The following is a 26,673-nucleotide window of genomic DNA, read 5'->3' on the forward strand; positions in this document are numbered from 1 at the left end:
CTACTTTAGTTCATAGTTTAAACAAAACCATAGGTGGATATTTAGAGGAAGAGCACCCCCACAAATCTCTTCTATTAAACATATTTTTAATATTTGAAGAAACCCCTAGGACTGAATGTTGCAGAATAATGCCATAATGTAACTTTTTCATCAGCCCCAAGTGGTTGGAGATTCAAAGACTTCAGAGCAATGACTGCTCCACTGCTACAACAGCTGTCAGAATATGCATATTTGCCAGCGTGGGCTACATTATGAGCATTTGCCTGTTATTAATTTCCCCCTGTGGCAGAATGATTTCAAAGAGCTGCTGGGCAAATATGCCCTCTTGTCCTCTACAGCATGCCAAACAGGTAACAAAGTAGCTGGAGCATGAAGCACCAGCATGCAGGCCCTTACACCTTATTTAGCCTAACTACAACTCTATTCTACCAAACAACTTTAATAACATGCTTGTGATTGTAAGCTGTTAACTGTTACGTCAGTTCTATAGGAATGGTTAAAGTATGTGTGTTTGTGTGTGAACGACCATGTCTTCCAATCAAGTTGGGCTTACAGTCGTTAGGCTGCAGTGGTGGCAGGGGAGCTTTTCAGCTTTACACTGACATCCCAAGGTTGTAAACATTATCTGGTAACAGGACTAATTTACTCCAAATGAACAGATCCATGGATTTCAGAGTCTGTGTCTGTGTCCAGACTAAAACTTCAACCCAGATAAAACCAATAACCACCTATGTAATCTATTCAGGTTCGCAAGAATTAGGTGAATATGTGCCATGCTAGATATTTCACTCTTATTAGGGTTCTAAAAATCTCCTCCAAATGAGTTGTGTTAATGAGGTCAGTCTATTTGAAGTCAGCTCTGTTAATACATTAACCTACACATAAGCACATTCAATAAATCAGGAAGCATGCATACGCACAGCCTTACAATCTATTGATAGGGCAAATATGTTTATCTCAAAGGAAATAATAATTTATTATTCACTTCACGACATGCCCGGGTCTCATCCTTTACCCTGACTAGGTGTATAAACCTAAAACTTCACCAATTTATAACAAACATATTCAAAATTGGGTTAATAGCACAGTTTTATTAATAAGCTGATCTGCTTAGAACCATTCTCATTCAGTCTTGTTCAATTTGAACACAACCAAACAGGCAGATCTGCCTGTAACGTTGTTTTCTCATTCTGAAACAAGCATACAGTACTGATGAACACATGTATCAACTGAAATCCATCATTGCCTTCTGTGCCAGTGTATCAAATCTCTCCCTAACCAGGATCCACACCCCACCTCCATCTTAGTTTCTGTGTCCTTTTTGCAACTGTCCATTTCTTTCACATAGCCTTTATTTTGTGTGTTTTGGTTGTCTTTATTGTCTTGATCACTATCTAAACTTTGATTTACAAACTAAATAGCTCAGCATTTTTTTGAGTCAACAAGAGATGGTAATTTGCAGTCTGCATACCAACATGGTCTTTATCACCAAATCATTTGTAATTTCAAACAAACAAAAAAAAGAAAAAGAAAAACAAATTGTGATATCTAGAGGGGCATGAGTGCAAACAAAGACGTCATACCAAATGCTTATGGTTTGATCAGCGGTGCAGGCCTGATCAGTCTGTATTGGCAGAGGGACAGCAAACAGACAAAATCCTTTATCTCCAACTTCTGCAGGCTCCCATGGACAAGCTAAGAAGATGGGTCACACCCACCCGCAAAACAAAAATACCATTGTTTCCTTTGCACCATCATCCGCCACGACAAGCTTCAGTTCTTAAAGGAATACTCCAACATTTTGGGCAAAATACCCTTTTTCTAACATACCCAGACTGAAACAAGATGTTCAATACCATTCTCACCTCTGTACGTCCAGTGGTTCGGTTCTACTGGGTAACAATTTGTGCTAGCTTAGCATAAAGACTTTAAGTCTATGGGAGTTGTTAGCCTGGCCCCATCAAAGTGACAAAATAAACTTTACAGCAACCCTGAAGCTGTGTAAATAAGACTATTTACACAATGTGTCATGTGTATTCAAAATACACTTTCAATAAACAAATGAGAGTCATTTCAGGGGGAATTAATTGTGCTGGATCTTCCTGTAACTTCAGCGGTGGACAGGTCACTGTGATAGATGGAGGGATTGTGTTCAGTAGTTACAGCTCCACCATTTAACCTCTCCTAAAACAACTCTTTTTTTTTAAAGCCAAAACATGTATTTCAAATACACATGATACACTGTGTAAATAAGTCAGCCTCAGAGTTGTGGCAAGGTTTATTTTGTCACTTTTGTCAGGCTAATGACTCCCATAGATCTGTAGATCAAATCTGTATGCTAAGCTAAAATTAAATGCTACCCATAGGAACTGAACCACTGGACATACAGAGTTGAAAATGGTATCAAACACCTTGACTCTGGCTAAGTTGGAAAAAGGGTATTTTGCCCAAAATACTGGAGTATTCTTTTAAGAGCAGCAGTTGAAATACCACAGAGGTCTGTCTGTCTGTCTATCTATCAATCATTTGAGCAACATAAAGGATTGCCATTCTGTGCATTTGTAATGTTTGTATGCCATACCTGTTGATAAGAAGACGCCAAAAAGCCTATAGTTCATGTACAAGTAGCTCTCCAAATATGTGAACCCAGCCAAAATACAGATGGCAAATACTTCTGCTGTGTGTCACTGACACATGTACTCTCAGTCTCAAGGCTTCATTACACACCTCTTATGATGAACCTAATTACACCTCCAAAAACCAACCCAACTGCTGCTCTTTATCACAAAATACCAAGGGGTGAATAAAGTCCTAATGCCCTAATGAGCAACTCCAGTCCTGCTCTGTTTCAAAAGGTTAAGTATCCTAATCAATGCAACCTAGAATGAAGGCAAATTGGGCTGCTACTTTATCATATTACAGCATCCATGCAGAACAAATTGGCAGAAAGCTTTGATGGCATACAAAATAGGAAATAACACACAGGCTGAAGGGATGTACAGCTTCAGGGGAAATAAGACAGCGATGGTTGTGAGATTAATGACTTTTCCACTGCCAATGCTGTGCATTTCTAATACCTGCTGTGACTCTCCACCATCATCACATATGGATTACGTGTAATTAATCTGCCATAAATACCAGCTGGTTCAAAGTGGGAGCCTTGGGGAGCTACTAGGCACGGGTTTGCGAAAGTGGGTACTGAGGGGAGACCGAGAGGGAATGCAGGGTTGCAGTGAAAAGTGAATACACTTCTAAAATTTTGTACTTGAATCAAAGTTTTAATTTTATTGGGCTTACTGTATCAAAGGTACCTAGATTTACTTTTTACTATTACTATTTGTGGACTGGAGTTCACAGTTTAGCTCACCAATTTGTTTTCGGTTACAGAGACAGTAAGCTCAAGATGCCATGTAAGTTTGGTATCTGAGTACAGAGGATAAGGTAGGATGCAAATAGAAGTTTGCATAAATTGTGGTTGAGAGCAATGGGTTAGCGTTTCCTTTAAGGATTGTTTTGTTCCCCAGCAGCGGTGCTGTTGCCACTGGGATTCATATTTGTGCAAAATGCTGGAAGATTAACTTTAAACTGCCACAGAATCATTCAAGATAGTTTTACTCATGTTCAACGAGACAAGTGCAACAAGGATTAGGCTCCATTATACAGGCATCACAAGCAAAGAATCAAGTTTATAGCAGCTGCGATATCCTTATGAGTTTAAGATTGAGAAAGAAACTTACAATATATTTATTTCCATTGTACATTTGTATAGATTTATTTCTATTGTACATTTGTTTTGCAATACTTGGAACTTGGAACTCCCATTTTTGTCTCATTAGGTTTAGACAGATTTTATTCTAAAGCTTTAGCTCAGTTTACATTAGGGGATGGAAAGCCAAGCCCTCCATGAGGTTTATCAGTCCTTATTTAGGGCATCAGAGGTGAGTCCGGCAAACACCATTTATGACTGCAATCTAGCCAAAGTTATGTAGTTAACAGTACGATGTAGTGTCTGCAGTGAAAACATTCAACAAGGTGTTGAAGATACTATCGTTTCATTAGGGGCATTGACTAAGTAGTTTGCTTAACAAAAAGCTTTAAGATGACATAAAGATGAGCGCGGTGCTTTTTTGCTTTACTTCTTCTCTGTGATATCTGAGGTAACTTCTGCCTTACTGTGAATCCAGCAAGGAAAACATCAAGTGTGGTGTGTGTGCACGGGTTCATGTGCTTAGCACCTTTGAGCTGCTGAAAGTATACCCCTGTTTCCTGCTGGGCTGAACTGACTAATCCCAACATGCCACATTTGCATTGTTCAGGCAAACGTGACATTGCTGAATGACTATAGGAGAAACAATGAGCTTCATTATATTCAGAGTAAATGCTAACTACCTTTGAATTCCACTCCCTGTATTGTTTCAAAAGTTATGCACAGACACGTTTTATGACTTTGTAACACTGAGCAAATCACATTATACGGTGCATTAGGTTAATGATGTGCAACTCCACTTCACCCCATTTTATATTTGAGGGCCATAGTATCAAATTACTTCCAACTTAATTCTGCAGAAATATGGGCTTCAATGGGCAAACTTGTCAAAATGAAGTATGTTTTCAAAATAAACACTAAATATGCTTCATGCTCTGCTTATTATGAACCAATTCAAGGCATGAATGTGTAGGTAATGATGATCCCTTAGCAGTAAGGGACTCTGGTCTCTGAGCGCGTGTGCGCTCAGAGACCAATGCAATGAACAGCTTGTATTTACTATAAATAAATAAATAAATAAATTAATTAATTAATTAAAAATTAAACACTAAACCAGACATATAATCTAATTCTTGCCATTATAGTCAAATGATCCGAGGTTGGCCTGGCTGTGGAAAGTGTTGGCAATAATAGGCTTAGCCATCCACACCCTCTTCAGTTAAACAAGATCAATAGAGAATGATGAGCTTGACCCTCCTCTTCAACACAACTTTTCAATACCAGTGTGGACTGAAGAAAGCAACAAAAAAACTAGCCCTGAGATATGAATCAGGGTCGTCCAAAAGACATTTGGAATTTGCAGAGAGAAAAAGACAATGTGGGAGGAAAAAAAAGGACTGATGTCAAAGAGAGCACCAGACATAGCCGCACCATATGCAGTGATCTACATTTCAGGGTGGTTGCAGACACACAATGAAAGTATTAAAAGGCTTAGAGGCAAGGGAGACTGTACTGAATGAGAATGGGAGCAGGAAACGCCTCGACAGCTGAGCATGAGCAAATAATAATTCCCACAGACGGAAAGATATCTCCTTGTGCACAAGGGCGATAGCAAGCCACGCTGATATCTTCTGACTCTGAAAAGGACCACTGTCTAAGAAGATCAAAGAGATAAACGTCACTATAGAAAAGAACAGACATGCCCACCACAGAGGTTACAACAGGTTTGCACTGCGCTAAAGTAGATCCCCCTGCTGTCTAATTGGCCAGTTAGCCATGGCTGACGCTGCCAAGTATGTGAGATAGAGAGCACAGTGAGACCGTTAGTGCTGTGCAACTCCCAGTGGAGCTCTTCTTCATCAGTGAAGTATGAAGCACAATTTCACCATCTTCAAATCTCTCTCTCCCTCTGAAGTATAATGGCAGACACCGTATTCTTTGTTCAAACCAATCGGAAAATATTCAATCTAACGTGTCCCTTTATTCAAACAAGTGCATGTTCACTGCTCTTATCCGCCCCTGTCCTCTGATGGGTGCTGTGAGCCTAAGATTTTCCCTTTATCCCTGAGCTCTGTCCCTTGAGCGCTTTAGCCCTAATGAGGCACAGACGGCCATTGTGTTGGCTTTACCAGCACAGTCCTGTGGCCTGACTGACAGCAGCTCAGCTCTCGGGGGCCTCAGATCAAATCCAGCAGCTTTGCACATCATTAGCGTTGGGTCCTCAGGCAGGACTGCTTCTCTACTACCCACAGAGGACCAAGTGCACTTCTCATTTAGACAAAAGATTCAAGTCTTTGCAACAACAAGGACCACAATACATCGTTGTGCAGTACACACTGCACATGACATTGCAAATGCACTATTCTTCTGTATACTGTGGAAACCTGCAAACGTCTCCTCTGATACTGCAACATACAGGCACCATTATGTACTAGCAACAGAGAGTTCATGCCACACACATACAGATGTGTATACTATGAGTAAGGGTAAGCAAAAGTGCAGCAAACCCATCGTTCATAAAACTATACAGGTTATAGATCTTAGTTTAGCTTGAGTTTATGGTTTATTACATTAAAAAAAAGTAACAAACATAATCACAGCGAGTGTCAGGCAAAACCACCTAAAAAACAGTTCTTGCATAGATAACAAAAGATTCTTCATGCAAACATCCATGCAAAATGTAAATAGATAGGTAAATAAACAACTAAATAAATCAAATATTAAGCAAAGGCATTTAAACAAACTGCATAACTTGCGTTATCTCCAGGGCTTTAGATTTATGAGTAGCCCAGCATTTTTATATCTTGTAGTTTCAAACAGGGGAGCCCTAAAATCTTCAAGCAGCACACAGTAAAACAGGGTGTAACTTATTCTCAATGTCACAAGATCATAAACAAAACATACAAACATATTTCAGGCAATATTTCAACATTTTTCATACAAAGCAGAATTTGAAACAGTTTTAAGATACACAGTTTCCTGAAGGAAAAGTTTTATGTAAAAATATACTAATCAGCCTAAGTCACAAAGTGGGGCTACAACAGAATTCCATCCTTATAATTTGAATTAGCATAAATTTGCTTAGTTGTCCAAATGAAACACTGGTGTCAGGTATTGATACTTCTCTGTTCAAAGGAAATGACAAGTCAAAGCTAAATCTATGTTTTAGTGTAAAGCAACCCAGATCAGCTGGGTTGGTAAATATGAGCATGCTGCACACAGTTAATTGATGTCACATTGCATAATTTTTGGGTACTAAAGTCCAAATTATTCCAAGTTATCTCTTGCTGCCATTTGGAGCTGCAAACACACTGAGCTGCCCTGTGCAAATTCCTATTGAAGTATTAATATTGGTAAGTCTGAGGGGAAAGCAGAATGCTAGTGCAAATTATGAACCCTGTCTCAGGAGAGCTGTAGTAATCATAAATCAACACAATAAGCAGCAGAGACTGTGGAAGATGAGTAATAATGCTTTGGCAGTGAATGACCAATAAACAGACAGCAGCCATGTGAACTCCTCCTTCAGACAGAAGATCTTATCTAATCTTAGACTTCAATGAAAACATCAGATTATTGATTCCTCATTTTGACAGAATTATTTATTTGGAAGCTGCAGATAGAGAGGGGAGTTTGAGATTATCTTTAAAAAACAAACAAACAAACAAACAAAAAAAACGTTTTGGTCCAATTTCAAAGCCAAAAGGGAACAGCAATAGTGTTTTGTTTAGTTTTTTGAAGCTGCATGGGCACAAATAATTTCTCTTCCTCCTCCAGCTATTCTGAGGTGCAGACAAACCTATCCCTGAGATACGGCTCAACAACAGGACAGCTAAAACCTAACATCGGCTATGTGTTCCCTCTTGGCAAATCCAGTGACTTTCCTGTTCCTTCCAAAGCCCATCAGCGGCCACTTCATGGGCAGATAGCAGACTTACACCTGTCACGTATTGAATAAATCTTCTGCCAGTGAATCGGGAGTGGGAACACAGTGTTTGGTGGTGAGTAGGACTGGAGAGCAGCAAAACTCTGTCATCGTTATGACTGCTATTGTGCCGCTGAGCATGGCTATTCACCTGAAATAGTTCTTGCTGCACTGTACCCAGTGGCCATATGTGGAAGGCTGTGGTTGCACTGGTTATCACCCAGGTGGGATTATGAGTTAACTGTGTGGGAGTGCTAGTAGGATGCTGCTGAAAATGCACATGGCTGCTTGCTTAATTTATCCTGCAAAAATAATGCTTTTGTAGGCTCTGAGTGTGATACAAAGAAATGGAATTAATCTATTTGAAAGCAAAAATGACTTATGCTAGAATAGGAAACTTTCTTATCTTCAGTGAAATAACAAAGAAAAGCTGGAGAGACTTAGAAAATGTAATCATTTTAAGACTGCCTCTAGAAATATGCAAAGAGACAATCTTCCTGCACCACCTTGAAGAGACAAATTTCCCATTAAAAGTCTGTTTCCGGTCTGAAGAAAGCCACTGGCAAAGGAGGAGGACATTCAGTAAAGGAATTCTCTGCACAGTCTATGTAATGCATGACAAGAATGAAGAATAAAGATCGCACTGCACCATGGCAATCAGTGAACCTCACTGGCAGTAGATGCAATCTCAAAACTAATTAATGTCATCAAATGTGCGGCATAACTGCTCCACACATGAAAGTTCAATTTTTCAGAATTCATACTTTATTCATCATTGGAGAGTTTCTATGATTAAAAACAGCCTAAACAATGGTGATCAAAAACAGAGTTAATCTCCTGACATGGTGCTTGTTTAGACCCACTGGCAATTGACCCTGGGACCGTTCACTGCCATCTGTCTTGTCCTTATAGCGAGTGGCTTGCTGTCTCTGAGTCAGGGACACTGTCAGTGTCCAGCCTTAATGAGACCCACACCCACCAAGGTTCAACTAATCCTAATTCCTACTTTGGTTTGTCACCAATCACAACAACCTGTCACCATCATATCTTCAGTAAAATCACTGAATCTGAGACAAAACCAAACATGTAAGAGAGAGATGGCCATTTGCTATACGAATGAAGCACAGCATAGCGGTGCTTGCTGTGGACCAATAAGGTAGCACCCCTTCAAATAGCTGAGCTCCATTTTGCAGTTCAATAGAGGGCAATGTCACACCACTATCAAAAGGATGTCATATGCTTTTTTTTTTTTTTTTTGCCCAAATCAGAGCAATGCCTTATCACCTGCATTCCACTACGGCAGACCACAGTTAATAATTATGTAAATATCCACATGAAATCACCGTGTCAATCCCTTCTGCTTTACTGTTGGCATAGTAAGAAGGCAGAAAAGGAATGCACCTAAAAAGGAGGAAAATCTACATAGCTATGACTATCAGCGTAGTAAGAGTATATCCAAACGGATGCATCGGAAATTCTTAGGCTGACAAGAGATTTAAGTGAAAATAGCACACACACACCCAGTTACAACCTCCCACACCAGTGGTACTGCAATCTTCAGTGAGCATTCATGTACAGAAGGCCAAGCTTACACCAATCAAATGAGCACATTATTTCTAACGCAAATGTCCCATTGGGCCTGCTGCTGGCACTATTGGGAAGTTCAAGGAGTCACAAAAATTTGTCAGGTTTCATCGTCTAGTCAACACGAATGTTGTCATAAAATTTTCAGCTTATAACCACCACTCCAGCAACTGCCACTGTTACAACATTTTGGCCTGCTGTTGGCTTTAGAGGAAAGGTCATGGAGTCACCAAAGTTGAGAAGTATCATTATACACCCAAAATTAATGCTGTAATCAAATTTCATGGTAATGCTGAAGTAGTTTTGAGACATTAGTGTGCATTAATAAGATTAAGTAAGTTAGATAGAGTAAGACACAAGTAAGATTAAAAATTTTGCCTGCTAGTGACGCGTGAGGGAGCATCACAGGGTCACAGAAATGAACAGATTTAATTCTCTTGCCAACATGACTGCTATCAACAAATTTCATGGGGATCCACCAAATAAATTTGGAGATATGCCCTGTGCAAGATAAAAAGTGGTGCTAGTGCAAAGGTCATGGGATCACCAAAATAACCAGGTTCCATCCTCTAGTCAACATGAATGTTCGCACCAAAATTCACACCAAATAGATTTATAGATATGGCCCCCTGGACCTGACTGCTGACTAAGTGACCAACAGACAAGTCAACAAGGTAATGTACAAAAATATTGCTCCAACAAGATCATTCAACATGCACTTATGCAGCAATCAAACTCCAACCCAGAGATTTCAGACTTCTGACATCAATGCGTTCACGCTGCATGTTAACGCAGGGGAAAACACAGACGTCCAAAGAAGTTTGGCAGAGACGGTCGGTAACAATAAAAGCCTACGTTAGCTCTGTTGTGACCTAACTAGTGAGATGGCAAGTCATAATATGGCTGGTAAAAAAAACAAAGAAAAGACAGTAAAATAGCTGTTAAATTCCCCATGTTGCTATAATCACAGTGAAATATAAGCATATTTCACAGATTGCACAAGTACAAATCAAATTATGCATTCAAATGTAAACAAATACTGTTCCATCTTGCAATTCATGATGAGGGCTGTCACTTTTGACTTCGTCACCGATGTCAAGTCAGATAAATCAGGCGCTCTGAAATGACGCCCGAATTTCCGACCTGAAATTTCCAAGTTTGAGGCCGTTCAATTTGTTTTTGCAACTTGGAGCTTGTTTTTTCTGAACTGCAAGTTGTCTTGAACGCAGAATTAATTCACACTTCAGCTGATGCTGTTCAGAAGTGCCAGGTACCAAGTACATATCCTTAATTCATCACTTCAGCACCTTATGGTAGCTGCCACCTGCGTCTCTTGACAACAATCAAGAATTTTGATGAAACACAGAAGGTGTATTATCAAACAACTTGATTTGACAAAAAAAAAAAAAAAAAACTCCTCTATCAAAAGGAGTTATATTTTATCAAATAAATTCTACTTTAATCATCATTCCGACAATTGTTTTTTTTTTTATCATTTACTTTTCGTGAGCTGCATCCTTCATATATTTTCTCCTCCAAGTAACAACCTTCTTCAAACAGCAACAGAGACTTCTAGGGCAAACACTGAATTTATTAAAGCTTGTGCAGAAAACAAGGATGTTTTTACATTGGCCGAGCATTTAAGCAGCAGAAGGACACAAGCTATTGCTCTGACATTTCTTTAACAATACTGTTGTGTGCCTGCCAAAACACATTTGTGAATTGGGCATCAAGCAGAAATCAGCATGTGGCAACTACAAAGTTAAATATGTAAAGCACTTTTTGATATTGATCAGTTTATAAGTCATGTTTGCTTGCTAAAAATGCAACTGTGGGTGGTTCTGATAAAATGGAATCTTGGCTTTGGTTTTTCAAGGTTAACAGTGACTGTGTACTTTGTTGGTGACACATCTACCCAAACGCCCAACATTGAATGATTATAGAAGAGATGACCACAAAGGCCCAAAAAACACTGATGAAGGGTTTTTTTTTTTTTTTTTTTTTTTTAAACGGCTGTCAGGCTAATCTCTGGAAGAAATGACAGGAATTTTGTCTCCAAATTACCTTGGAAGAAAGTAGAAAAGGTGTTCAAGCTTACAAAAATGTCAGTCAGAAAGCACAAAGGTGAGCCCACTTAAGACATAAAAGAGAGAAAACGATTTAGGAACGTTCTGAGTGCAAAAATTGTTGTAAACTTATATTTTTGTGAACATTTTATTCTGTCTGATTACCTGTTTTTCAAGCATATATCATAACTCAAAACAGTTTTCACATCACAGGGCTGCATTAGGTAAGAAGAAAAGAAATGCCAAGACCAAGAGGAAACTTATCAAACATGGTTCTCTAAAAATCAGGGTTTTTGCTATGTAAAAAGCCTGATCTGCATCTAGAGCTGAATCTTCCAAGAGGCGGCTTATTTGCATGGTATGAAATGAATAGTGGTGAAGTGTAAACATCAGGATACTGCAGATATTACATCACCAGTTACCGAATTTATCATTTGATAACAAATATGTTGTACCTCAGTTCAGGAATTAGTTAATGCAAAAGTGCTAGCAGTAGAATAATCATTTAAATGATGAAATGGTTATGCTTCTACCTTTATAAACACTGTTCTTTAACTGATTTGGTGAAGTTATCCCAACAACTGCGACAAGTCCAAATAACATCTTTCATGTGGTTATTCAATTTGTGGAAAACAACTGCACTCACAACGACAGTGACTGGCAAGAGGAGCTCCAGGTAAACTGAAGAGATCAATTTACATGCAATGCTCTCAGAACATAGTGCTGTATAATAAAAAAAAACTAAGGGTATGTTTATTATCTCAAGATTTCAAGAAGGAACAGGTATGAGGAGGTTTCAAAACACTGACAGCATCAGGTGCAAAAGACCCTCGCTCTTCCAGTGCCAACAAACATGCACATACATACACATGGCATGAACACGGACTGAATTATACTTAGGACAGATAAATTAGCCTCTCTCCATTATCCTGCAGCACAATTTGTTCTTGTGAGTCTAAATTATTCTACTGGGTGGGACTGGTAGTGACAATGTTGATCTTCAACAAAGCCAGAGTCTGAACATGCTTTACAGAGATAGCGAGCCAGTCTTATTCATCTAACCCCAAAGCCCCATGTAAAATCCATCTCATCCTGGAAATATCAAGTAGCTCTACTTAAGGCACAGCCTGATGTGACGAGTCTCTCTCTCTCTCTCTCTCTCCCTCTCCCTCTCTCTCCCTCTCTCTCCCTCTCTCTCCCTCTCTCTCTCTCTCTCCCTCTCTCTCTCTCTCTCTCTCTCTCCCTCTCTCTCTCCCTCTCCCTCTCTCCCTCTCCCTCTCTCCCTCTCTCCCTCCGTCTCTCCCTCTCCTGGAGAAATTAAGCATTTCTGTTGGAATAAGGCTCTTCAAGTAGCTGGAAGGGGAAAAGGTCTGCAGGGAAGGAGCAGGAGAGAAGAGCTGCTCAGGATCATTCAATATACAAATTTGACAGGAACCTCTGAGAAAACTATGATTCCTGTTTCTAACAACACTTCCAAGAATTTGCAGCTGATGGCAGTCGATTACACACATTAGCACCATCTTGGTCAGGGGCCAAATCTGTACTCTGCTAGTCTCACTCTAACAGGAAATTAAAGCACTGATATGTAAAATTTCCAAATTGACTGCACTCATTAAATATTCACCAGCACAGTGAATATTTCCACCAGCAAGAGAGACAGTGCTTCATAGCTGACTACCAGAATACTAAAACTCCTTTCCCTGCAATGCTAGCCGCTGGCAATAGAGACACACGACAAGAGAGCACAACAAATTCACTGAGCAGAGTGACGGGAAAGAAAAAGTGCCTTGTTGCATCTTATTCCACTTGGGTACAAGATGCGAAACAGTCAGCCTTTGGCTGCATCAGTTAAGCCCATATGCAATTACACCGCCCAAGTCTCCACAGCTGTACAGTGCTGAGTTAAATGAAGGTGATTAAAACCTAATGGGAACCGAAGAGAGGCAGTGTTAGCATTTCTCTGACAGTTTTCACTAACAAGCCTGGAAAGTGAGTTAACACCTCCGATTTAACTATTCATGCAGATAGCCCAACCCTGTGCTTAGTGAAAACTCATAAAGGAATTTAATGAAAAGGAGGGGAGGGCAAACTATCCAGTCAATCACATCAAGAGAGAAACACACATTTACAAGAATGGAGGAGAAATCATTATGTAGCAGACCCACCGTGTGCCATCAGCCTTCCAGCTAACTTTGTATGGATTCTGCTCTAGGAAGTGCAGGTTTCTCCTATCCATGGACACAGGCTGGGCACCAGGAAAACCAGACCTGGATGATAAAAATGCACACACACACGAGTTTTTAATTCTTCTGACTGCATTCTGTTCATTCACATTCATCTGACCACTGTTTCCCAGCATTAATCCATCACATGCCTAGTCTTTACAAATACATTTGGCAGAATTATAGTCTTAAGCCATTTTTGACATCTTATGAAAAGAGCACCATCTACTTGTTGGCTGTCAACAACTGCTCAAAGAAAAAAAAACATCCTTTTATCCTTTATGCTAGCAAGCTCAATTGCATACCTATCACATGCTTATCATAGCACATTAGCGTTAAACATGTCACTCTAAAGTGGTACACATGGCTCCATTTAAGGCTTACTGTATTGAATATGCAGTATCGAAGGGTGCTGATTTTCCAGCTTATGTTACTTTACCTACGGCACTCTATCCCTGTTTTTACATGTGAAGCACTAAGTGCATGTAATTTCTGAAGTGTAAAGCACTAGGAGCTGCATTTCTTGTATTAAAGGTTCTATATGCAATACACCATGTTAGAAGGCGAGAATGCATTGGGAATGCAGGCATATCAATTTGGTAGATGGACTGGGCCGAGATGTTTTTTTTGTGGCAAGTATTGCTTATGTTAGTAAACCAAATAACTTAAAACAATCATGTATAGAACGCAACAATATAGGCTACAATAAAGCAGTGCACTCTGTTGTTACATTGTTGATTAAGGAGACTTGGAGGAAACCTCATCCACATCATATCCAGTGGCTTGTTTTGGCTTGCAGCTAAAGGGTTTTTTGTTAATGCCATACAGTGCACTACCTAGCTACTTCAATTATAGATTGCCTCAAGTTCCAATAGTGATTTAACATTTGAAATTTCAGTGCAGCTATAAAAAGATTGTGGCAGCATTTTCTCTCTAAAAAAAAAAAAATCCTAACTATGGTGCCTGTCATGATCTGAAAGTTAAAAAAAAAAAAAAAACAAGCAGCAACTCAGGACGAATGACTCACTCACAACACAATACAGAACGCCCACACATGTATACACCAACACACACACACACACACACACACACACACACACACAAAGACACAAAAATACTGTTTCCTAGAGGGGTGTGCGAAGGAGAGAGGGAGGTTCTCACTTTTCCCACTGGCAAAACTCCTGACATCTTCTTTGGATCTGTCCCAGTTTGGGTTGCGAGGTGACCTGTGTGACGCCTTTCACTTTGATGCCTTCAAGGAATACTGCATCCTGGGAGAGGAAAAAAAAAAAAAAAAACATACAAAACAAAACAAAAGAAAAAAGAACACAACAGGTTGGAATTTAGAGGAATCTGAAGAAATATTCACAGCCACCTACACACACGCACAAAAAATTCTCAGTACTGGTGAAACTTTGCCAAACAGCTGCTTCTTTATAGCTTGAATCCCTGAGCACAGAGACAAAACGCAAGAAAGGTATAAATGTTGCTTTCCTTGTAACATCTCCACATTCAGTGCCATTCACACTTTAATCATTTTCTGAATCCATCTTCTTCAATTTGCTTCTACGCTTCAACTCCCAGGAAACCACATGGCACCTTCGCCTCAGCCCCTCGACACCTCCACCCAGTGCTCTTGTTTCCAGGGGGATCAGACGTAAGCTACCTCGATAAAAAGGTTGATGACATCTGTAGCTCTCCTTCCCATTAACAAGGATTCCTCCCCACTTTCACACTGCCTCTTTTCCTAAGCTTTCTTACTCATTTCTCTTTGACATAACCTCTCTCTTTCTTCCCAGATGAAATCTAGAAACCGGTGTAATATGATAATATGTGCCATTTAGTACAGAAACTGATGTTGGATGATAACATATACTACTTTGAGTGGGAAAGGAATGCCCATTGCTGGTCCTGTAATCTCATCATCTACCCTTGAGGTGTACAGGCCCGCAGGGCTACTGCCCAACATCATTCAGGCCACTGATCTGGTGCCTTAAGGCTGCACTAAGGTTCACGGTAGATTGCTTGTACAAAACCAAAAGTTGAGGCAAAAAAAAAAAAAAAAAAAAAAAAACTCCTTTTGGATGGAAATGAGGGATATATTTCACCCACACAAGAATCTTGTTGAATTACTTGGATTTTTTTTCTCTGACCTCCAATTAAAAAATGTGGTGAAGCTGCAGACTTTCAGCTACAAGGTAAACAGCTGCTTTGAATGAACCTTTTGTCACTACAGTGCTGATAACAGTGACAGCGGCACAGCATTAAACAGAGCATTAAAAAATAAACAAAGTAATGTGCAAGTACTTAAAGATGCATGAATTAAGATGCATGTATATAGAATGCTGGTGGAATCAGTAAAAGCCATAAATACACCAATAAAAAAAACAGATTAAAAGACGGGCAGTTAGTGCATGGTCTGCTGGATGAGTTTAGACCTGTTTGAAAAAAAAAAAAAAAAAAAAAACTGCTAGTCTGGCATCTCATACTCCTGTATCCTTTGCTTGATGGTAAAAGAGAAGAGACTATGACCAAGATGGGTACTGTCCTTTAAAATCCTTGGTGCTCTTTTGAGGCTTCTGTGTTCACCAATAGTATTGATGTCCTGGAGTTTGGTGCCTATGATATGTTCAGAAGACATAATTACTTCTGTATGGCTTTTAATTCTTTTGCAGTGCAATTACCATACCACACTTAGATGTTGTAAGTTAAAATGCTCTCTATATCAGCTCTGTGAAAAAGTATGACAAAATGGACTGGTACATTGGCTCTGGTGAGTCTCCTAAGGAAATACAGGCATTGCTGAGCTTTCTTTACTAAAAGAGATGTGTGACTGGTCTAGGTAAGGTTATCTGTGAAAACGTGAAAACCAGCAAACTAGAAGTTCCTAACTTGTTCAACCATTTTTCCATTTACATGAATTGGGGCGGGTTTTAGACTGCCCTGAAGACCCTGAAGTCAATTAAGAGCTCTTTGGTTTGGTTTTGATTACATTTATAGACAAATTATTGTCTGAGCACCACACTAAAAGTCTATCAACCTCCTCTTTGTAGTAAGTTTTACAATTGATTTACAATTGTGTGCAACAGTGAAACTGTCTGAAATAGCAAGTCTCAGTCTTCCTCTAAGATGAAAGGAATGAGCATGGCCACAACAGGATTTAAAAAAACAAAACAAAAACAAAAAGCTTTCATTCATTTGTTCACCAAGAGAGGCAGCAGCGAACAAATGAATCATCATAATCATGAGAGGTTCCTCATCATACAGTCATAGCTGTGCACAAAAAGTTTAGGCTGACAGGCCCAGTAGTTTGTGAGATTAGTTGTGGACAAACAGGCACACACACACAAACACACACACACGCATACACCAGACCAAATGCATGAGAAATTACGTTGACGAGTGCCAGATTCACAAAGTCCATCATGTTCAGTTACATGGACTGGAATCTCTGTCCAATACAGTTGCAAGTGCATGTTAACTTTGGTTTAACAGGCTCTTCTTCGCTTGTACTTGGGCAATGTTAAACTACATGAGCCAAATACAAAAGTGCAATGAAGTAAACATTTCTGCTATGGTTCTGACAAAACAAAAACAAACTGTAGCCAGAGCTCAACTCCTTTGGACCCAACAATTGATCAGTCCATCTAGTATCAAATCTTCAGAGCAGCATCTTTACTTTTCATTTCAAAACTCAAAACGTGTTCCATCCAAGCAGATTTTATGATGATTCCCTCATAACAGCCAAATGGACGCCAACCAGTCTGACTTCGGGCCAGACTGGCAGACTGAAGAGCTTCTCTGTCATTAAGGAACATTGTCTCGGTTGAGCAGAGATGCTGCTCTCTTCTCTGGCCTCTTCCCTCTAGACCTGTCTGCACTATTAGACACTGAACTATCATGATTCAGTTTTTTACTCAGCCATTTGAAATTACAGTGATGAATGAATGTTTACTAACTCTACAATTTTAACATGAATACATAATTACACTAAGTATACAATTATTAAAATGTTACAGCTATGTTTTTACCTAATCTATAATGTATACTTAATTTAAATACTTGTTTTCTGCATCTCTTCTACACTGGCTGCTTGTAGTCTTTGTGACACAAGAATTTAGCTTTAATTGACTGCTGCACTGAGTGAGAATTGCTCTGGATAAGAGCATCTGCTAAATGTAAACAGCAGAAAAACTAATTAAAGATAATTGCATAAGATTCAACACTTCTAATTTCATGAACTATCACTGTTATGTGAGCTGATGATATCTTTACATAAAAAGAGGACAAAGCCTAATACCCAATCAGAATTATTAGGGATGTACTACCAATAAAGGCTTTAAAATGAATACCCGCATGTCGGATACCAGCAAAAAATCCAGTATTGTGCATCCCCAATAAAAATAGATATGGCATGTGTTACTATGCTAAGTTAGTTTAACATTTAGTAAGTAGTTTTTATACAATTTGACAAGCACTGTATTTAATGTCTGTATCTGCCAGTGGGTTATCACGATGAGAGTAGGCATAATAATATGTGAATTTCACAACAGGAGCGACCTGATGTTCCTTGCAGTTAGGTGAAAAAAAATGTGAATATACCAGTATCGGTGTTGGCAATCGACCAAAAGATTTGCCATATTGGTTATCAGCAAAAAACCCAATATCATGCATCCCTAAGAATTATATCTTTCTGTGCCTGAAGAGATAGAAGATAGAATGAAATTGTACAACAAATTTACTGGCATGTCCCACATGACTGAATATGAGAGGTCACTCATTTGGACATTTGGAGTTTCTATGGACCCTACATTACTCTCACTGCATGAGATCCACATCATGTGGAGCAAGACTGATGGATTTCCTACTTGACAGTCCATTTCTTCGTACTCCCCGGAAGTCTTACCATTTTTAGCTTCTCTTTCTTTCGTTTGCCAGGCCCTGACCCTGAGGAGCTGGGGCCTGACTCCTGGCCAATTACATTCCCGTCATCGTCCACATCCCCATCATCATCATCAAAGCACCACTCTGGCAGTGCAGGGGCAGGGGGTGTATCCTCCACATCGCCGTAGCGACGGAAAAGCTCTTTGAGGTAGTCTCCCTTGTAGATCCCAGGGGCTCGGGACTGACCAAAAGCAGCCACAGCTGCCTCCACACTGATAAGGAAGAGAGAAACACAGAACGCTGATTTAAAAAGAGGCTTGGTTGTACTTGTTTGTTTTTATTTAACATGTGGACTGCCTCTGAGTGTTATGAAAAGGCAAAAGGGTGACTACAGATAGTGCTCATTTTCTCAAAAGCCTTGTTGACTGTGTGATGAACAACAACGTGACACAGTGCATCAAGCGTTCTGATCTCAGTGAAGTTGAGTTAGCCACTACGACAAAATAGGTTTATCAAACAAACAGCAATAAAGATTTGTAGTTATTTAGATTGACATGTTAAAAAACACCTGCCTTTAAACATTAAATACTACCGCTGCTGATTACTTATCATTCATGCTATGTTAGCAACACATGATATTGCAGAGCTTAGGCCACAGCTGTAGCTGCTCTCACAGTAATACAGAGGAAGTGGTGGGAGGATTTATCCTGCCTACATGTTTACAGCTTCCAGAGAATTCAAAAATCCTGCTCTCCTTTCCCAGACTCTGCTCAACCTCTGACTTAAGACACATTCTCATCCCTCCTTCGCTCAGCTGTTGTAAATTATTCAGCACCCCTGTTGTCTTGCGCTGAGTTTAGCCATTCCTAACCAGCAAGATTTTTGTGAAAGGTTGCTTGATTGGTACTGACAATGTAACTTTCATGCCATCACTCTTGCAGGATCTATCAGCAGGAGCAGACCACAGCATTCTCTCAAAAGGACAGATGGAGGCTGCGGGTTCTTAAACCTACAGCAAGGATGCAAGCTGCTGCAGGGAATTCATACTGTGTGGTACATGTTATAATGCATTAAGTCTACTGACAAAGGTTGGGGGAGATTGAGGAAAGCATCGCCCAGCCTCTGAAACCTAAAATATACTCTGTGCACCCAGACTGCTCCAAGGCGGGATCAGGCTTACCTCCAGTCCATCTTCTCCACCAGGTATGCACATATCAGAAAGCCAGTCCGATTGAAGCCGTGTGTGCAGTGTACACCTTTAGGAGAACAAAAACACCAAAACACCAGAGGTCAATAACTCAGAAACCAAGTTGAAATACATCGTAGGTGTTTACATGATGCTCTTATTATAAGCAGTGCAATGGAAAAATAGGTGTATATCTGTGTATCACCACTGCATCAAAACACCCATCCTCTATCTATCACTCATTGCTTTCATGCAATCAATTTAATGTGACATAATGTGAAAGAGGCATTACTATTTCAAGAACGCTGCAGTTTCACATGATCTTACCACATGACCTCCCTTCCCACACCAATAATATCAGTTCTCTTTGAGATGGAGTAAGTTAGAGCACAAGTCTTAGAGCATACTGAGCAACAGGCCAGACACTCAAACAGTCTTGCAGGCTGATTCAGTTCTCCTTGAGGGGGAATCTTGCCTTGAAATTGTGGCCCAAATCACTGTCAGACACCAGCTCAGACACCTAGAGACTAATGACACACTGAGGGAGGTTTTGAAAAAAGAAAAAAAAAAAAAAAAAAAAAAAAAAAAGGGGGGGGGGGGGGTCCTTAAGATTTCTAAGCATTTGTACTCCATTTAAAGAAGGAGCAAAAAGGTTGAACTATAAAAACAAATCCTCCCAATGCTGTGACACAGCCTCACAGACAAGTTTTCTTCACCAGGTGCACAGCGGCGTTCCAAAGGTATGATGATAAACACAATCATCCCACTCTAATATTTCCCACCACAGCAGAGAGAGACAGCAGAAGATGTTTGTCTGGCAATACCGGCACTAATAAAGATAGAGTCAACTACAGGGAGGGGATGGAGTTGATCAGATTTACCAGCCCAGCTGTCAAATTTGGACTCTGTGCACCACAGAGACAACAAAGACTAATCACCAAGTGGCTTTTGAGGAACAATATAAAAATGACATTCATACATTCTACTCTCCACTTTACAACACAGGTGGTAGTTAATGGGCAACAGGGCTCAGGACTGAGTTGTGACATGGCTGAGTAAGATATAAGAGAGCACCCTGCTGTCTGTAGTGTGAAAGTGCAGCTTCACCAGCAGTGCTGGCTGGACGTGTCCCCAAGGCTGCCTCGGGCCATTGAGTATACATGCACAACACAAAGAGCATTTCACACTGAATGGGAAGTGAAAGACAGCTGGATTCCTCGCTAACTGCAGCAGTTAAAAGAAATATGAAAAACAAAACACACCGAAAGAGAAGCTGTTCACTGAGCCAGAACCGCCTTAAGACTATGAGAAAAGGCGGGGCAGCAGTAGACTAATTAGGCAAATTAGCTTCTACAGACTCATATTTTTACATACATGATGTCTTTTGATAGCAATACAGTAAACTAATGATTAAATTAGTAACATTTTATAAATTCTGTCATTCAGAATCATGAATTTGAAGTTTGACAAGTCTCCCAGCTATGTTGGAGACTATTTGCTTTCCATTTCCAAATATTTGCATACGCAAAGTGAGTACAATGCTATTCATGGCCCAACCTTGTTAGCAATTTGTTAGTCATACTGAATTCCAATCAACTTTATTCTAGCATGACAATAAATTATTGAATTAATTTGAATATTCACTGCTGTCACATTTCCCAGAGAAGTAATGAGAGTTTATCTGACTAACTAATTCAATCCCACGATAATGTTCAGGTAAACAGAGAACTCTTGGACAAAACAAACAAACAAACAAACAAACAAACAAACAAAATAAACAAACAAACAAAAAAAAAAACAGGGTTTTAGATGAAAAATTCAAACATCTTGGAAATTACAACAATTAGAGTCAATCATGTCAACCTCTAATTCATTGTTAATGGAGCATAACAGCTAGAACATTAATTTCTCCTAACATCAGTACCACGACAAAGTTGATAATGTTTACAATTACTGAAAATGAACACTGATCTCTTTCCAACATCAGTGGTAGTTTATTCACACAGAGTCAGACTTTATAAAGTGAGTAAATTCAAGGCATACAACACCCGCAGCACAATGCATCTGCAACAGGATGATATAGCAGTGACAGATGGATTCTGTCATTTGAAATGAAATGAATGGACTTCCACAGGAGAGAAAAATGATCAATGCATTAAGTGCGACCAAGGAATTTGGCAGTACAACCCTGGGGTTAATGTAGGACCAGGTTGGGCACGTGGGATTTGGGCAGCAACTGGTCCAGAACCACACACACAGAATTAAATAGGGTGACTGTACATCCTGTGCTTGGATATTTGCATAATGTCGATGCTTGACAATATGTAAATATCTTTCTGCCCCTCCCCTTGGCTCTTATGTCATTTCTTTTTCAAGGCTTTCTGTTGTAGAACACAGAGACCATGACAACCAAAGAGAAAGACACACACACACACACACACACACACACACACACACACACACACACACACACACACACACAGCTAATTTAGAGGCTGGAGTTCTTAAAGAGCAGAGAATTAATGAACAAAACTCAATAAACTGAAGAACAAGAAGTGTGTTGGACTATTATCAGCAGAAAATGTCTCAGTCTTTAAATTTTTTATGCATCTTCCTCCACAGCTTCCTCAGATAGATACAGATGTAGAAGAAACACAACCCGCCACCTTACTGCTATTACAACACGTCCAACTTAGGACCAAGGCTGCTCCCTGCTGCACACAGAAGGTACTGCTACTTAGAAGGCAGTTCAACCTATGGCCTTAGAGTGATCTCACTAAGAAAAGATATATGCAGATTCACAGGGACTGAAACTGTACATGTCTGAATTTTTTAGAATAGCTTGGAATTATTCATTCATTCACTTTCTAAACCGCTTATCCGTAAAGGTTGTGGGGAGTGCTGGAGCCTATCCTGGTGCTCATTACCTAACCGAAAAAGATTATGGGATATTATGCAGATATTAAAAATACTTCTTTCTTCATTCCTAAAGAAAAATGGTTTGTTGATATTTTTATAGCTAAATATTTTAAGGAATAGATTTACCAGCAACATAGACCAGCTGAAATGTCTGCCTGGTTGGTACCTTTGTAATCTTTTACACATCACAAGTGTAATTCCTTCTATATTTATTTAATGTAAAATGAGGTTTCATTCCAAAATGACATCCACCAGCTTTCACTGAATAATGCTTAATTTACAGTACCACAATGATTATTTATTTGGGCGTTCTTATACTACTGCACATGCCAAGAGGCCAAAAGATTACAACAACTTTTTTTATTATTATGTCCCTGCCTGGGCAACACATCTTTGAAATTTTGGGTTAAAAAAGCAGCAGTTTCTGAAAATGGTATGTTGGCAGCAGTGATCTTCCTCAGAGATAGCTCCTTTCAAACGTAGAGAATAATGAGTCCCCAGACTTAGAACTGCGTGTTGCTGTCCTATTGGAACATCTCTCTCCTGCTCCTCTTGTTCTTCTTTTGGGTCTTGTTGACGGTGTTAGAATGCCCTTGGTGATGGGAGTCAGCACAAATGATCTCTCTGCAGGCACAGGCTGGATAACCCGCAACACAGAAGGCACCGGTTTCATTCGTAGTCAGCAAACATCCAGTATCCACAGGTCTAATCTTGGGGAGTGTATCCTCTGAGGAAAGCTGCCTGCAGGCATCAAGAGGCTGAGCAGTGTCTGTCTGCTGCTGGATGTACTGGAGAGCTGCAGTTGGCTTCTTGTTTTTGTGGCGGTCCATTAAGTAAATAGCTGGAAGCTTCAGCCGCGGAGCGGCTACTTTGCGCCTCTGGTCTTGTCGGACCACGCTGTTGCGCAGCTCCTGGACTGGTGCTGGTGGCATGGAGCTGCCTCCCATTTGCCCCCCAGTTGGGTTGATTTTAGGAAGATGAACCATTCTTCTCAAACTCCCGAGGAGGTTTGATAAGGCTGTCTGTTGTCCACTTGGATCACAGTAAAGAAAAAGCGATGTTTGCAACGTCACAGTGACATTTGTTGGAAGGTTTGACATTCCCACAGTTGTGCAGGAAACGTATATTTCAGTATTAGTAGTATTTCGATTATTACCAAAGAAACAGTTCCTAACTTAAACGACTCCGATTCAACTGGGCCATATTTTTCGGCATTCAAATGGAAAATACCGTCCCTCCTTAATGAATGAATTCGTGATTCGTGTATAAAATGTCATTAACAATGTAGGAATTAAACTGGCCGAAATGCTACTGTCAAATTTATTTCTTAGCGTGGCTTGGTCAAAAGAAATGTCAGGCAGGTATCGATCATTTGAATCGTTTTATGTCCATGTAAATTACGCTAAAACCTTAAGTCGCTCTGACAGCATATGCTAAATGGCTAAAATGTTAGCATAAGTATTGTGGAGAAAAACAGCTCACTTGTCAATGAGCAGCGATTGTATAAAATCATAACTTGTAAAGACAAAGTTTATAATAACTTTTATGCATTTTGTGATGCCCCACTCAATACCTATCCATTAACGATATCAGCGCCGTGTGTTTAGTCTATGAGCATATTACCGTCTGCTGGTGCTCTGTGCCCCTTTAGGGTCCATGTCAAATTTCCCAATGGGATAACACAGTATATTTGTCTCTAACCATCTAGTCCAGTAATTTTAGGCCAAAATTGGGGTCAACCTAGGACAAATTGCAAGAGAAGCAAACTCAACTGATTTTGTATCCTCAGTATGTCCTGAGTGAGGGAAAAAAAAGTCCCAAGAAATCCCATTGGTGGAAAGTTTTGAAAATCACCTATTTATGACCACATATTACCAAAAAAACACCCTTTTTAACACACAGGGGAAAGGGTTCGAAATTTATTTTCAGATATCACTATAAAAATTCACAAGGTGATTACACACACAAAGACAAGAAAAAAAGTAAATTACAAGTTCTTTGAATTATTCTGTTTACACATGCATATCACACATGATCTGATTTGATATGGGCTAATAAGGAATATAAGGAATAAATGCCAGAACAGATATTTAAACAGTGAATTAAAAGGTTACTATATATATAGTAACCTTTTAATTCACTTTTATATAGTAACCTTTTAATTCAAGGAATGAATTTTTATAGTGATATCTGAAAGTAAAATTTTGAACCCCTTTCCCCTGTGTATTAAAAACAGTTTTTTGGTAATATATGGTCATAAATAGGTGATTTTCAAAACTTTCCACCAATGGGATTTCCTGGGACTTTTTTTCCATCACTCAGAACATACTGAGGATACAAAATCAGTTGAGTTTGCTTCTCTTGCAATTTGTCCTAGGTTTTTTCATAAAATGACTGGACTAATCTAACATCGACAGCCAATAGGCCTTAAACTAATGACGTTTTTGGCTAACCTCATGACGAACCTTTTTGTATTGCACTTCAGTCTATCTGAAAGAGATTTCCATGTATGTGTAAACAATTTATGAAAGGGGTGACTCCCAAATGCGAACATACGCCAAAATACTCTGATAGGAACTGTATGTGTGTGTTCAGGTCCACAGTCAGACATGCAGATATTTCTTGAGCTAATGATTTATTTAAGTTTTGCTGTTCATGTCTACATAACAGGATTCCTCTAAAATGCATTAAGATTAGTACCGTCCCCGAGATGAAATACAGCATTTACATTTTCTTCCCTGACAAACACTAACTTAACAATAAATGCTTTATTTTAAAAACCAAACGACACAATACCGCCAAAAGGACAAGAAATGATTATCTATAAACATACATTACGCTTTCATTGTACAGTACGATTATGTTTTAATATGAACACTTTTTCCTCTAACCTTATACTGACACTATAAGTCTCATTAAGATGCTGGGGCCTGTGGAATATTTTATAATTATTTTATCATTTTATATACGCTCAGTGGTGGAAGGAGTACTACACATTGCTACTACAGTAGAAATACTTTTACTTTGCTGATAATTTACTTTAGTAGAAGTAGACGTACTGCTATAAAAAAAAAATCTACTTCAGTAAAAATAAAAAGAAGCTCATTTAAACTGTACAAATCTTTCTCACAAGGGCAAGTGTGCTGTTCATCTCAAAATCTCATGCAAAATGAGCAAATGCTTTTATTTTATTTTATTGTATTTTGTCCTTTCAAAATTAAGCAAAATTAAGATGCTCCTACTTAAGATTCAACATTTACAAGCTCACAGTATCAGTAATTATATAGAGCAGACTAAAGAGAAATTGAATGCCAAAAGAGGAACAATGAACTAGGCTTGACAAAAATCACAGCTCCATCTAAATGAGCTATTGCTCAGGCAACAACATTCAGTCTGAATAATACAGACAATGGTGTTTTCTGCATACTTTAGATTTGAGAAATGCATGGGAATTCTGCATTCAAATATCTGCTCATCCTTGTCTATAAACACAGCAGAGGCTAAACAGGAGCAGCACAACGTCATAACATAATGTTATGACGTAAATTTCAGTTGCCACCTCTGTCCTTTTAAGAAGTACAAAGAATGAAAGAGTACAGCTTCTCAGCAGATCCCACATGGAGCTCTGGTCTAGTCTTTTCTTTTTACTGAACAATACAGACCTAGATGACATGTTTTGGAGTGAGCAGGGAAATATACTTGAAATTAGTCCATTGTTTAGCCAGTCAGAGACTTTCCAAAACCCTAAAATCAGTTTCTAATGACTAAGCTACAAATATGAAATTATACTTTGGGGAAAATACCCTGAAATGATAACCTATTTAAACCTGTACCAACCCAATACCCAATACCAGTGGTCACAGTGGTGAAGCTCTTGGTTCTCTACACAAAGGCACAATTAAAGACGTGCACAATGTTACCTTGAACAGAAGTATGAAAAAACACAGCTTCATGTAAAAAGGATAATGTGTCATTGCTCTGGCAGGGACCTCATCATTTCCAAATCTTAAAAAATATTACCTGTCATATCAGCACACACAAGCAAGATAACAGCCAGAGAAAGGAAGTGCAAATGTAGCACTAATGTAACCAGAGAAGAGTATAGTGATGGGAAAAACTTAAAACTTCAAACCTCCTCTAATGCACATTACAACTAGACAAAATAACATATTAGACTAATAAAG

At 39.3% G+C, this 26,673-nt stretch overlaps 1 protein-coding gene across 2 annotated transcripts in view; it reads right to left on the reverse strand.

The window, feature by feature from the left end:
* The window catches only part of rngtt (RNA guanylyltransferase and 5'-phosphatase), a 92,487-nt gene that overhangs the window by 63,226 nt on the left and 2,588 nt on the right, over window positions 1-26,673 (reverse strand). For both annotated transcript variants that reach the window (XM_030047080.1, XM_030047081.1), the window contains 4 exons: window positions 19,565-19,640; window positions 18,407-18,656; window positions 14,662-14,771; window positions 13,444-13,545 (listed from right to left, as the gene is read on the reverse strand). In XM_030047080.1, coding sequence (XP_029902940.1) covers window positions 13,444-13,545; window positions 14,662-14,771; window positions 18,407-18,656; window positions 19,565-19,640 — 538 coding nt within the window. The remainder of the gene's footprint in view (window positions 1-13,443; window positions 13,546-14,661; window positions 14,772-18,406; window positions 18,657-19,564; window positions 19,641-26,673) is intronic.

Source organism: Myripristis murdjan, chromosome 24, assembly GCF_902150065.1.
Source record: "Myripristis murdjan chromosome 24, fMyrMur1.1, whole genome shotgun sequence".
NCBI lineage: Eukaryota > Metazoa > Chordata > Actinopteri > Holocentriformes > Holocentridae > Myripristis > Myripristis murdjan.